Source organism: Lentinus tigrinus (assembly GCF_003813185.1).
Source record: "Lentinus tigrinus ALCF2SS1-7 unplaced genomic scaffold L226scaffold_2, whole genome shotgun sequence".
Taxonomy (NCBI): domain Eukaryota; kingdom Fungi; phylum Basidiomycota; class Agaricomycetes; order Polyporales; family Polyporaceae; genus Lentinus; species Lentinus tigrinus.
Window position 1 is genome coordinate 882,197 of NW_027137911.1, and position 10,106 is coordinate 892,302.

A 10,106-nucleotide genomic window follows, 5' to 3' on the forward strand; every position below is an offset into this window, starting at 1 on the left:
TAACGTTCAAGGCAGAAGAAGTCCCGGGGATCCTCAGTGAGCGACGCCATGCGCTTTTAGCTGCCCCGCCGAGAGGCATTGCGGCCTGCGGTCCGAGGACGGTCTACGCTGGTCTATCTAGTATCTCTCTGCACGCCTTGCGGCCGGTTAGACCCCCAAATCTGAGTCCAGCTGACGGTGGTGTGGACGCCGATAGACTTTGCTGAGTATGCCGCAGTATCGGCACAGGAAGTTGAGTGCCAGGTACCTGATCGCCTCGGGGCTGTCCAACGAGGAGGGAGAGATTGCATATCAAGCGACGGGCCTAGTAAGGCGTTGATATACTCGGGAGCACATGCACATCTGCGCCGCAATCATTGCGACTCCAGAGTGCAAGGCAACTGAGCAAAAATCCACAGTGACAGAGAGGCGCGAACGTGGTTGTTATTGAGCTCGAGCTTGGCAGCAGCGAAAGTAAGCTCAGAGCAGGTTGTGGAACGTGGTCAAGCTTAGCGGGAGTGCGGTCCCCATCGGCAGCGGCGCGGCGCTCACAGAGCGTATGCCCCGACTCATACCCCGACTCCTTCGTAGCCTCGAACATGCACGCTCTCTGCCTCGAAAACCTCCTCGAAGAACGGCCCCGCAGAGACGCAAGAAGGATCCGCCGATAACACGCGTCTTTACGCGTCCTGAGGAAGTCGGCATCGCGCCTACTGGCCGACGTCAGTCTATCCTCCTGGACCGCAAGGCGGTCCGCCTCATCTACCGACATGCCCGCTATGAACGAGAGAAGGCTCCCGCACCTCAAATTTCCGTGTCGAAGACCCAATGGGCGGCGAAGCAGAGGCGTGGTCGCGCACCCCTTGGTGTGATTCCAAAGGAGATGACCAGGGAAGAGAGGCAGTTCTTTGCGAACCCATACCGTATGTCCCCTTTGTTCACCCGCGTTCTACGTCTCACCAAGGAAGCAGTGCGTATGCTGGGAAGTCCGTTACGCAAGTGCTTAGTATCTGAGTATCTGTTGCCGCGAGGTGTGGCTGCTGTCTCTCAAGTACTCAAACGCTGTCAACTCATGAGTGCACTCTCGCAGACCTGTTAATCGGGATGACGCCTATGCTGCTACCGAATGAGAGAGGCAAAACCGCGTTCCTCCCAGCAGGTATCTCGAATCCTCGAGATCAAACCGGAGGAAAGATGCGATACATTCTTTGCTGGAAGTCGGTCGTTGAACACCTCAAACAGACAGGTGTGTGTGTCAGTCTCCAAGGCATGCAAGTACTCATATTCCCCAGGCATATTCAAACGCTGGAGAACCTCCTCTGCCTCTGAAATATCTATGCACGCCTTGATCGTGCAGCAAATCGGTCATGAGCTACGTATGCGAGTGTTGTTGGAACTTGACATACTCGAGCAGCGTCTACGACGCGTCCAGCAGCCCTCGTCTCCCCCCTTGCTCAGGTGGCTTACTCGCGGGGAATGGAACGCTATAAAGACGAATGGGATGGTCCCATTCGACAATGCGATTGCAGTCTTGGTCGTGCCGCCTCTCAACAAGGATCTCAACTCCAAGAATCGTCCGAAACCACACGACTCCAGCGAGCCTCCGGAAGATCTTTTGGACCCTTCGCCATCCAGGCCCCAATCACTCCCGCTCTCTGTCTTGTATCCGACCACTGCCAAAGAGGACTTTTGCAAAGTGGACGTCCTCGATCTCCTTCCTCCGGCACGTGTCCCTATCTACAACGGTGTTCCCCTCTTCCCTTCACGCAAACAACGAGCAGCATTGCGCGCCGCATTGGGTCGCGTCTTGACCGCCGAACATTTCGCCAAGCGTGGATTAGGGCAACGAAGCCTTCGAGCCACCGAGGACAGTGATCAGTCCGACTTGTCCGGCCAGGTCGTCAAAGGCGACCAGAAGGCAAGTCATGCCGTCTTGGTTTGCTCGGACGAAAGGACAATCTTCCGCGGAGACACTGTTCCCTTAGCTATCGCGTTATGGAGGCTCAGGATGTGGGAAGCGAGTGAGGATGACAAGGATGCGATGATTAACTGGACGATGCCTGAGTCTCGAACACCGTGATACTGGAAACTTACCTCTTACTTGCTCTACTCAGTAGTTAGCATTCACTTCTGTACCACGTTATTCCTATCAATACAGCGCCACTTGCTTAGGGTAACGTCCAGTCATACATTGCACAGATTCCGCTCTACGCGTCAACAGCCATCGCCACAGCACCTGCAAGCTCTGCACTCCGTGGTACACCGGTACCCAGCACCTCCTTGCCCTGCCAGAACTTGGGCAACTGGTCTCCAGGGACGAACAGCCGCTCGACCTTGTCCTCCGTGATCACACACATACGGATGACACCGCCTGACGAGCCATCTCGCGACATAGCCAGTGAAAGGGCTAGACAAACGTTAGCGAGCTTCCGAGAGAAGGTAATAGTACACACGCACTGTTCTTAACGAACTCCACCGTCTGGTCGCGGTCCCAACCCTCCTGGTATGTTGCATCACAATAACCGTAGACGTACGTGGAGCCAGACCCGCCGATCGCCCAAGGCTGCTTGAAGAGACCTCCACCGAGAGGGATGTTGTACACGCTGGGGCCTAACTCCTTGTCCCACCCAGCAACGATGATACCTGCGGAGAGCGCATCCTTGTTGTCGTAGCAAAGTTTCTGGAACATGGTCGCCGCAGTGTGGACTGGCGGTGGTGAGCCGCTCATTTGTCTGAGGAACGAGGGGGGTAAGTTACTATAGAGTGCAGTCATCGAAGGCGAAGACAGGCATACGTGTGCAGTTGGAGATAGTAATGTACAATATCCGCGATGGCTTGCGTATCCGCCGCAGAGCCCGACCGACAACAGTAGATGCGGTCGTGGACATGGGTCAGCTTGTCCGTAACACGGTTGGCCTACACGGATCTGAGTGTTCTGAAGAGCAATGTCTCGCAGATAAGATGGCGTACAATATAGCTACCGGTCGTTGTACGACTGTCCGCGCCGACGACAACTCCATCCTTGAACTGAACGGCCATGATCGAGGTCTAAACGCTAGGATTTAAGGCCATGATCCAAGTTTCCAACCCATAGGGAGTACTTACACCGAGATTGACCTCCCCAGACTTCAGATGAGCAATATCAATGGTCTCCATGTTGTGTTACGCGCCTGAAAAAAGTGGAGAAGTGTAAAGGGAGACGGGAAGGTGAGGGAAGGGTGCAAAGCACGCGCGGTGGCTGAGAGCGAAGGGGTGACGCGTCCGACGCGCGTCGTGGGCGCTTCACCGAATACTGGTGCTCCTCCGTACCGCGACTATACTTATCGCTCTGCTCAATTCTCCTCTACCTCGTAGCATTCATAACACTAGGAGATGGCGTCCTCGCAACTTGGGCAACTTTACAAGGAGCTGCAGCAGGCATTCATGTCTGGAAACCTCCAACAGACTGGGGTCCTCTTGGCTCGGCTGAAGGTGTGTGTCTCTGCTCCGATCAGCCACTATATGCTCGCTGGTTATACGAGCAACATATTGTCTAGATTGGCCTCACGGAGGCTGGCTTGCTAGTACCGTTTGGCAACCCCAACCCCCAGGATCTCGTTGTTGCTCGTGAGTGGCATTCGGACGCGCCGTGTTCGCCTTCTTCTTACTCGAGAATTGTCTCGTTCCACATCTAGGTGATATCCTCGAGGTCGGCGCGTTCTGGAGCATACGAACAAAGGATATCCCCTCTTTTGACCGCTACTTCTCCCAACTTCTCACGTTCTACAACGACTACAGGTATGTTCAGCCACAGAACTCTGAAAGACGTCCCCCATCTTGACGTCCATCTGTCTCAGCTCCCTACTCCCACCGTCACCACGCGAATACCCTCTTCGTGGTTTGAATCTCATCCGCCTCCTCACCCAGAACCGCATCGCCGACTTCCACACCACTCTTGAATCCCTACCTCTCCCCGCGGACTCTCTAACCGCAAACCCATACATCGCGCACCCAATCAACCTCGAGCAATGGCTCATGGAGGGGAGCTACAGCAAGGTGTGGAACGCGCGTGAAGAGGCCCCAACAGAGGAATACAAGTTCTTCGTTGATAGCCTGATGGGTACAATCAGGTTGGTTGCACTCGTTACCATATTCGCTATGGATGTCCCGCTCACGTTGTGCGACGCGTGATTAGGAACGAGATCGCCAGCTGTGAGGAGGCGGCATATGATAGTCTCCCACTGAAGGACGCCGCGACCTTACTTTTCTTCAAGAGCACGAACGATGTACTAGCATTTGCGAAACAGGCGCGTGACGTCCCGCGCTGTTAGTTCACATACCGTACTGACTTGGAGCGTCTGATACAGCGAGGTTGGCAAGTGGACTTGGGAGCGCAGAAGATCCACTTTGCGAAGAAGGCAGAGGACAAGGTAGAGATTCCAAAGGAGAGACTCATTGCGGCGAACTTGCAGTACGCGCGCGAGCTTGAGCAGATCGTGTAGACTAGTATTATCGGACAGTTTGCCATTCCTCGTTTCTCTGTCGTCGAGAGGCTGGTTCACGGTCACATGAAGGTTACGTTCATTCATGGGGCGCAACCACCGCGTCACGTCGTTGAGTCCGTATAGATTACAATGCAAGGTATGACACAATTACTCAAAATCCTCCAGTGCTGCCTTCGCCTTTCGTGATGCCTCGTCAAAGAGGTCTTGAGGAACCGGTAGGTGGATGCCGTCGGTCTCGGTACCTACCCAGGACAACTCGAGCTCGAAGTCCTTCTCCTTCGCGTCATCGTGCACAAGGTAGATACTACGTGCGAGTGGATGTTCAGCAGGCAGGCATCGCAAGTGTGACGAAGCACGTACATCCTCGCAGCCTCCATAACAGCTTCCCGCATTGAGAGCTCGTCGAACTTAAGCTTCTCTAACTCGGTCTTCGCGAGTTGGCGGCCCTTCCCTACTGCTGCGCCACGGTAGCCCTGCGCGAGAGGTTAATCACTGGCACCGGAAGGGAGACGATACGGCTCGTACTCACATATGAGACGCCACTCGGCTCAATGACGTAGAGTGCAGGGCCGTTCTTGTCTACAGCACCAAGGATGGTACTACATCCAAATGGCCGGACAGAGGAGTAGAGGGTGTACGCTTGGACGTACAGCCCAACGCGGTCGACGACATACTGGAGGAGGATTGCGCCTTTAGCTAAGAATAACAAGAGGATGTGATATGCACGCACTTGAAGTGTAGGAGGGGACCTGTAGTTCTCGCGGAAACTAGATGCCTCATCCCGCGCGCGGTTGGAGAGATGCCTGCCATCTGCAAGGTAACCTGCAGACGCCTAGCGATACATTGAGCCACAATCAAGATGGAAGTCGCAGTACAACATACCAGACCAATGTGCTTGTCGATTGTTTGTATGCGCCGGTTGGATGCTGGTACGAGAAGCTTGGAATGGACGACCTTCTCGACCGCCAATACAACGCCATCCTTCACGCGGAGTCCGATGGCAGTTCTACATGGTACAACACATCAATGGACGCATATTTATCGAGGTAAAGATGCAACGTACCCAGAGTTCTCGACCGCCTTGTTCGCGTATTCCACCTATGCAACACTATTAGATCCATGCAAGACGTGCCGTTACGCGTCCCCGGACCGCACCTGAAATATACGGCCATCGGGAGAATAGGTACTGGCGGACAAGTCATATCCTGTTCCGATGGAAGTCATAACGAGGAGGCAGCAAGCAGAACTCTGAGCAGGACGAGTACAGGAAGACCAAGGAAGAGAGGGAGGAGTAGAGAGGCGAGTGCGTCAGTATAGCAGGACGCGCAACCCTTGCCATCGACGCGTGCGCGTGCGAAGGACCTTCCTCTCCGAGACACCTCGCGTCCTGGCGTCAAATGACCGCGTTTCTCCAGTCGCGTTCTTGAACGCCAGCCCGTGTCTCCTGCTCCTTGCATCTCTCTCTGGTCTGCTCGTCTTTTCGCCATGAGTTCTGAAGAAGATTGGGACGAACTGCTGAGGAACCATCCCGTCTTCACACTCCCCAAGCGCGTGTCTGGTAGGGGCGGAAAGGGCGAGGCGTCTCTCAATCTTTCGCTCAGTTCGCTGCCGGACTTTGTTGACTTGGACCCCGTCGACGACAAGCCCACGCCCTCTGGGCGACGGCAAGCTATTGCCATCAAGGATGCAGATCTCATAGTCGCCGTCGGGTCGGAGATCCGGATCGCTTCCCTCGGAGACTCGAAAGGTGCTCGGGGCACGTCCCAGAAGTCGTACAAAGTATGTGTTGTGGCGCTCCGTCATGACGATACACTGTTGAACCTAACAGGTCCATGTAGATCCTGCACACTCCGAATATCCAGTTTGAGATCCACCAAATTGCATTGAATCCCAACGGCAAACTCCTTGCGGTCGCGGGTGCATTCCAAGTGGCGGTCGTGGTGTTACCCCGGACAGGGTTCAACAAGCTTGTCACGGCCACGGTAGATTGCAAGTATGTCCCTGGCGCGCATGTGTCTATGGCTTTCATACTTACAGTTGTAGGTCCTTCCAGATAGGACAGTACTACCATGCTGCAGAGTCGTCCGCCCCTGTTGCGAAGATCGAATGGCACCCATGGGGACAAGGTGGCTCCACGCTCATGGTCATGACTACTGACGGGAAGCTGCGGTACGGTCTTATCACGTCATGTTCTCCATATTGCAACTCATACTTCACCAGCGAGTACGACATCTCGGTTGACGCAGATGAACCTCAGCAAACAACCTCCTTCGTTCCCGAGAGACGTATGAGCCATTCGTTCCTGGCTGAGGATGCAGCTGAGCGAGAAGTGGTATCCTTTGCGCTGGGTAAGGGAAGAGCTGATTGGGGGCCTCTCACTGTGTACGCCCTCATGAAGAGCGGGGACGTCTACGCGGTCTGTCCATATATGCCGAAGAACGCGTATGTCTTGTCCTTCCAATAATTGACTATACCTGTACTAACATCTGCATCCCAGCTCGATTCCATCTTCATACATTCATGCACTCGAGTGCTATGTCGCTGCCAAACAAGAGTTCCTGTCCAGTTCGACCAATAGTGGCGATTCCTCGTCCTCAGACAGCCTCACTACCCTGTACGATTACCAACACAAATACGTCAGCGCCTTGATCAAACAGCTTCCTCCGGGTACTGCGTGGCCAGCTACTGCACGACTGGTGCCGATGCATCCTCCCACTACCATCAAGAATTCGCGAGCTCGACAAGGACCATTCCTCCTGCAGCCAGCGCCGCGATTACTGGAGGGAAGCGAGGGAGGGGATGCCACAGATATCGTCTACATGTCGTTTGGTGACGACGCTGCAGAGGAAAGCGAGGGCGAGACGGAGAGACTTGGACTCGTCCTTGTCTCTTTCCAGGACGGCAAGGTGGACCTCTACTTGGACGTTGAGAAGGTCGAGGCTCGATGGGAACTAAAGCAGGTTTGTGCCAGACCATGCGAGTCCGTTTCGTACCTGTACTGATGATATCTGCAGCACCCTTCAAACGACTTACCCATGCTTGCTGTCTATGAAAGCATAGACCTCGGAATCGTTTCATCACTCACAAAAGCAAGTAGCCGACGTGGCGAATCTCTGCTCAATCTCATCCAGGGCAACCATCCAGTGTTCCAACTGGATCCCATACACGATGACACGCTCTACGTGTATCATGCGTTTGGTGTGCATGTTTTGAACCTGAGAGCATTGCTTAGGAGTCTTGCAGCTGTCCTGCGTGACGGCAACGACAGCGAAGCGGGAAGCAGCTCAGGCCTGGAAGCCAGCTTGGAGACCGTGAAGAGCACCGAGGTACAGCCCATCCTATTGACCTTCTCGGTCGAGCAGCAGTACGTAGCATGTTTTTCTAGTACATACCTGCATTTGACATTGTCCAACAGATGCTCATCACCGGTGATTGGCGTCGCCGTACCAAACGATGTCTACCTAACATACAGCATCTTCATTCTCACATCCTCCATGCGCATGTCCGTCTTCCCCCTCACTCTCCGCTCCGAAGCGTCATTTACCGCCGACACACGAGCACCTTCTCCCGAGAAGGAGAAGGCTCCCCTTGCGATTGCACCCCCGCCGACAGCATTACTCCCATCAAAGCCCGAACCTGCACCCTCACCGAAGAAGCTGCTAGCACCACCAGATGGTCCGCCCGCCTACATCTCCTTGCTCAGCACAGATCCATGGAAGACTCCTCAAGCTGTCACGCGTCCTTCCGGTCTCCCGAGCAACCCTCGTCTCTCTCTCCCAGGTAATCTCAGCGCCTCGGGCAAGGAGATCGCCCTCACCCCTGAGACCTTGCGCTACCTGGGCACCACTGTCGAGAAGCTGTCCTCCCAGATTCACGACGTGCAGCTCGCAAACCGCGCGACAGAGGCACGCGCAGCGCTGCAGGAACAGGAGTTCCGCCGGCAACGGGAGACGTGCGCGAAAATGCTCGAGATCGTGCGCGCGTTGGGGACGACGCGGCAGGAAGAGGCACAGGCGCGGATTGCGAAGGCACAGGAGACGCAGAAGGCGCTGCTGGCGCGGTCGGATAGGGTGCTGCAGGGGTTGATGAAGAAGGCGAGCCCGGCGTTAAGCGAGAATGAGGCGAAGTGGTTCGAGGAGTTGAGGAGGACGAAGGAGGAGGTCGTGGGTGCGGGCAGGTATGACGATCGGTCGCTTTCTGCGAAGGCGAAGCTTGTGAGTGCGGAGTGTCGGGCGTGCTGTGGACGATATGCTGACGATGCCTTGATAGCTCCGACGCGAAGTCGACCGGTTGCTTCCCCATCTCAAAGAGATGAAGGAGAAGGAGACTGCGCGGCGAAAGAGCGTCGCGGAGAGCCGAGAGGCTCTCGGCCTGTCTCAAGCATTCGAGCTGGGCAAGCGATCGACAGAAGAGTACGTGCTAAAGCTGCTGCTGCTGCTGGGTATCGATCGCTGACATGTATTATGCAGGCGGGCAAGGATAGGCGACATGGAAGCGGAAATCCTGAGGCTTGCACACAGACTTGACGTCGACCTTGGACGGCCGCCGTCTCAGCAGCACCAAAAGGAGAAGGTTGGGGCCGTCAAGGACGAGTGATCTGTGTCTTGGTTTTTGTTGTATTTGTAGCTTGCTACGTCGCTTTGGAACTTTTAACCCGCTCGTCGGGGATGTGCGGCGGGTCGTCATTCCGAGCAGTTTGTCTTCTCTGATGAAGACGCTAAGCTGCCGCCGCATCTGTAGGCCAGCACAGCAGCCCTCGCCATCGGGGTTGTCGACTCTGCCAGCTCCAGATGGTGGAGAATGTGTAGACGCCGATCATTACTCCCATCAGGATTACGACGAAAATCCCGAGCACGACCCATTGTGAACCCGCAGCTGGCGAGCGTGCCACGTCTTGGAGTGCGTACGCAAGTACTGAAGTTGTGAACGCGATGATCGACCATACGAGGAGCACTGGGGGAAGGCTAAGAAGGATCGCGTGCCCTGACAGTCCAAAAGGATTGTTTCGCGCGTTATGTAGGTAGCTAAACTGGGTATTGCGTACGCGTTAGAGGCAAAAGGGCAACGAAGTCACACTTGACTCACTGATGAAGGCATGTGGGTATTCCGCTGGTGTCTCCATACGAAGAAAACGCCAACGGTGATACTACCCAGAGATGCAAAGGCAGCAAGCATGGCAGCAGTACGAGCGATGTCTTCGACGTCATTGATCGTCAAGATGCCAATTGTTGCAGAAAGCAATACTGTTGCCTGGCACTTGTCAGCGAGCGTGCACATATTGTAGGTGAAGAGTTGAACACACAATGAGGATGAAGTCAGAGTACTCTCTGACAAGTCCGTGGGTATACGACATCAGCAAACGGGGAGGTTCAATATACGAGCATGCAGGTGAGACGAAAGCCGGCATGAACATGCAAACGCCCGTATGACCGACGGGCGTTTGTCTTGCCATATATGAATTCGTCGGACCGGCGGACGGTTATATGGAGCTGTCTGTTGGTCCCGCCCTTTGTATGCAGAGGTATGAGATCTTTTCACTCGGGCGAAGTGTGATATTATTATATATCTATATGTTTGGTTATATTGCTTGGCCCGGATGGAGACAAATGTGTCTGTCCCAGCACCTATGCGAAGCGCGTTCAC

At 54.8% G+C, this 10,106-nt stretch overlaps 6 protein-coding genes across 6 annotated transcripts in view; 3 read left to right on the forward strand and 3 right to left on the reverse strand.

The window, feature by feature from the left end:
• Positions 1-73: 73 nt before the first annotated feature.
• L226DRAFT_585798 (uncharacterized protein) lies at positions 74-1,308 on the forward strand (the record flags this gene model as incomplete). Its single annotated transcript, XM_067685575.1, has 3 exons — positions 74-902; positions 951-1,010; positions 1,070-1,308. The coding sequence occupies exons 1-3, from the start codon at positions 539-541 to the stop codon at positions 1,306-1,308; spliced, it is 663 nt and encodes a 220-aa protein (XP_067541535.1). The 5' UTR covers positions 74-538.
• Positions 1,309-2,083: 775 nt separating this feature from the next.
• On the reverse strand, positions 2,084-3,202 carry L226DRAFT_608279 (20S proteasome subunit). The gene is made up of 5 exons (XM_067685906.1): positions 3,085-3,202; positions 2,950-3,027; positions 2,774-2,895; positions 2,437-2,711; positions 2,084-2,386 (listed from the first exon to the last, which is right to left on the reverse strand). The coding sequence occupies exons 1-5, from the start codon at positions 3,133-3,135 to the stop codon at positions 2,187-2,189; spliced, it is 726 nt and encodes a 241-aa protein (XP_067541536.1). The 5' UTR covers positions 3,136-3,202; the 3' UTR covers positions 2,084-2,186.
• Positions 3,203-3,280: 78 nt separating this feature from the next.
• L226DRAFT_556780 (uncharacterized protein) lies at positions 3,281-4,612 on the forward strand. Its single transcript, XM_067683146.1, has 6 exons — positions 3,281-3,450; positions 3,516-3,585; positions 3,654-3,756; positions 3,816-4,088; positions 4,154-4,265; positions 4,326-4,612. The coding sequence occupies exons 1-6, from the start codon at positions 3,352-3,354 to the stop codon at positions 4,458-4,460; spliced, it is 792 nt and encodes a 263-aa protein (XP_067541537.1). The 5' UTR covers positions 3,281-3,351; the 3' UTR covers positions 4,461-4,612.
• L226DRAFT_477112 (20S proteasome subunit) lies at positions 4,493-5,765 on the reverse strand. Its single transcript, XM_067676735.1, has 7 exons — positions 5,619-5,765; positions 5,527-5,561; positions 5,346-5,469; positions 5,194-5,295; positions 4,993-5,136; positions 4,824-4,936; positions 4,493-4,767 (listed from the first exon to the last, which is right to left on the reverse strand). The coding sequence occupies exons 1-7, from the start codon at positions 5,685-5,687 to the stop codon at positions 4,611-4,613; spliced, it is 744 nt and encodes a 247-aa protein (XP_067541538.1). The 5' UTR covers positions 5,688-5,765; the 3' UTR covers positions 4,493-4,610.
• A 158-nt stretch (positions 5,766-5,923) lies between these two features.
• Positions 5,924-9,203, forward strand: L226DRAFT_529416 (uncharacterized protein). Its single transcript, XM_067679599.1, has 9 exons — positions 5,924-6,242; positions 6,302-6,456; positions 6,507-6,632; positions 6,684-6,905; positions 6,961-7,423; positions 7,478-7,827; positions 7,879-8,677; positions 8,733-8,875; positions 8,933-9,203. Exons 1-9 carry the CDS (start codon positions 5,949-5,951, stop codon positions 9,057-9,059), a joined length of 2,679 nt encoding a protein of 892 aa, XP_067541539.1. The 5' UTR covers positions 5,924-5,948; the 3' UTR covers positions 9,060-9,203.
• Positions 9,181-10,106, reverse strand: part of L226DRAFT_452746 (uncharacterized protein) — a gene marked incomplete at both ends in the record, with an annotated part of 5,036 nt that continues 4,110 nt past the window's right edge. Inside the window, 3 exons of the mRNA XM_067675086.1 lie at positions 9,181-9,492; positions 9,549-9,713; positions 9,766-9,786. Of these exons, the coding sequence (XP_067541540.1) occupies positions 9,181-9,492; positions 9,549-9,713; positions 9,766-9,786 (498 nt within the window). The remainder of the gene's footprint in view (positions 9,493-9,548; positions 9,714-9,765; positions 9,787-10,106) is intronic.

Excerpts from the sequence above, each read along its gene's own strand:
- L226DRAFT_608279 (XM_067685906.1), bottom strand. The coding sequence starts at position 3,135 with ATGGAGACCATTGATATTGCTCATCTGAAGTCTGGGGAGGTCAATCTC. Across the intron at positions 2,896-2,949 it reads CAACGACCGGTAGCTATATT|GCCAACCGTGTTACGGACAA; the intron begins GTACGCCATCTT and ends AGATCCGTGTAG. Across the intron at positions 2,387-2,436 it reads GGTGGAGTTCGTTAAGAACA|CCCTTTCACTGGCTATGTCG; the intron begins GTGCGTGTGTAC and ends ACGTTTGTCTAG.
- L226DRAFT_556780 (XM_067683146.1), top strand. The coding sequence starts at position 3,352 with ATGGCGTCCTCGCAACTTGGGCAACTTTACAAGGAGCTGCAGCAGGCA. Across the intron at positions 3,586-3,653 it reads CCAGGATCTCGTTGTTGCTC|GTGATATCCTCGAGGTCGGC; the intron begins GTGAGTGGCATT and ends TTCCACATCTAG. Across the intron at positions 4,266-4,325 it reads TACTAGCATTTGCGAAACAG|CGAGGTTGGCAAGTGGACTT; the intron begins GCGCGTGACGTC and ends CGTCTGATACAG.
- L226DRAFT_477112 (XM_067676735.1), bottom strand. The coding sequence starts at position 5,687 with ATGACTTCCATCGGAACAGGATATGACTTGTCCGCCAGTACCTATTCT. Across the intron at positions 5,137-5,193 it reads GGTCCCCTCCTACACTTCAA|TATGTCGTCGACCGCGTTGG; the intron begins GTGCGTGCATAT and ends ATCCTCCTCCAG. Across the intron at positions 4,768-4,823 it reads GTTATGGAGGCTGCGAGGAT|TATCTACCTTGTGCACGATG; the intron begins GTACGTGCTTCG and ends ACTCGCACGTAG.
- L226DRAFT_529416 (XM_067679599.1), top strand. The coding sequence starts at position 5,949 with ATGAGTTCTGAAGAAGATTGGGACGAACTGCTGAGGAACCATCCCGTC. Across the intron at positions 6,243-6,301 it reads CGTCCCAGAAGTCGTACAAA|ATCCTGCACACTCCGAATAT; the intron begins GTATGTGTTGTG and ends AGGTCCATGTAG. Across the intron at positions 6,906-6,960 it reads CCATATATGCCGAAGAACGC|CTCGATTCCATCTTCATACA; the intron begins GTATGTCTTGTC and ends TCTGCATCCCAG.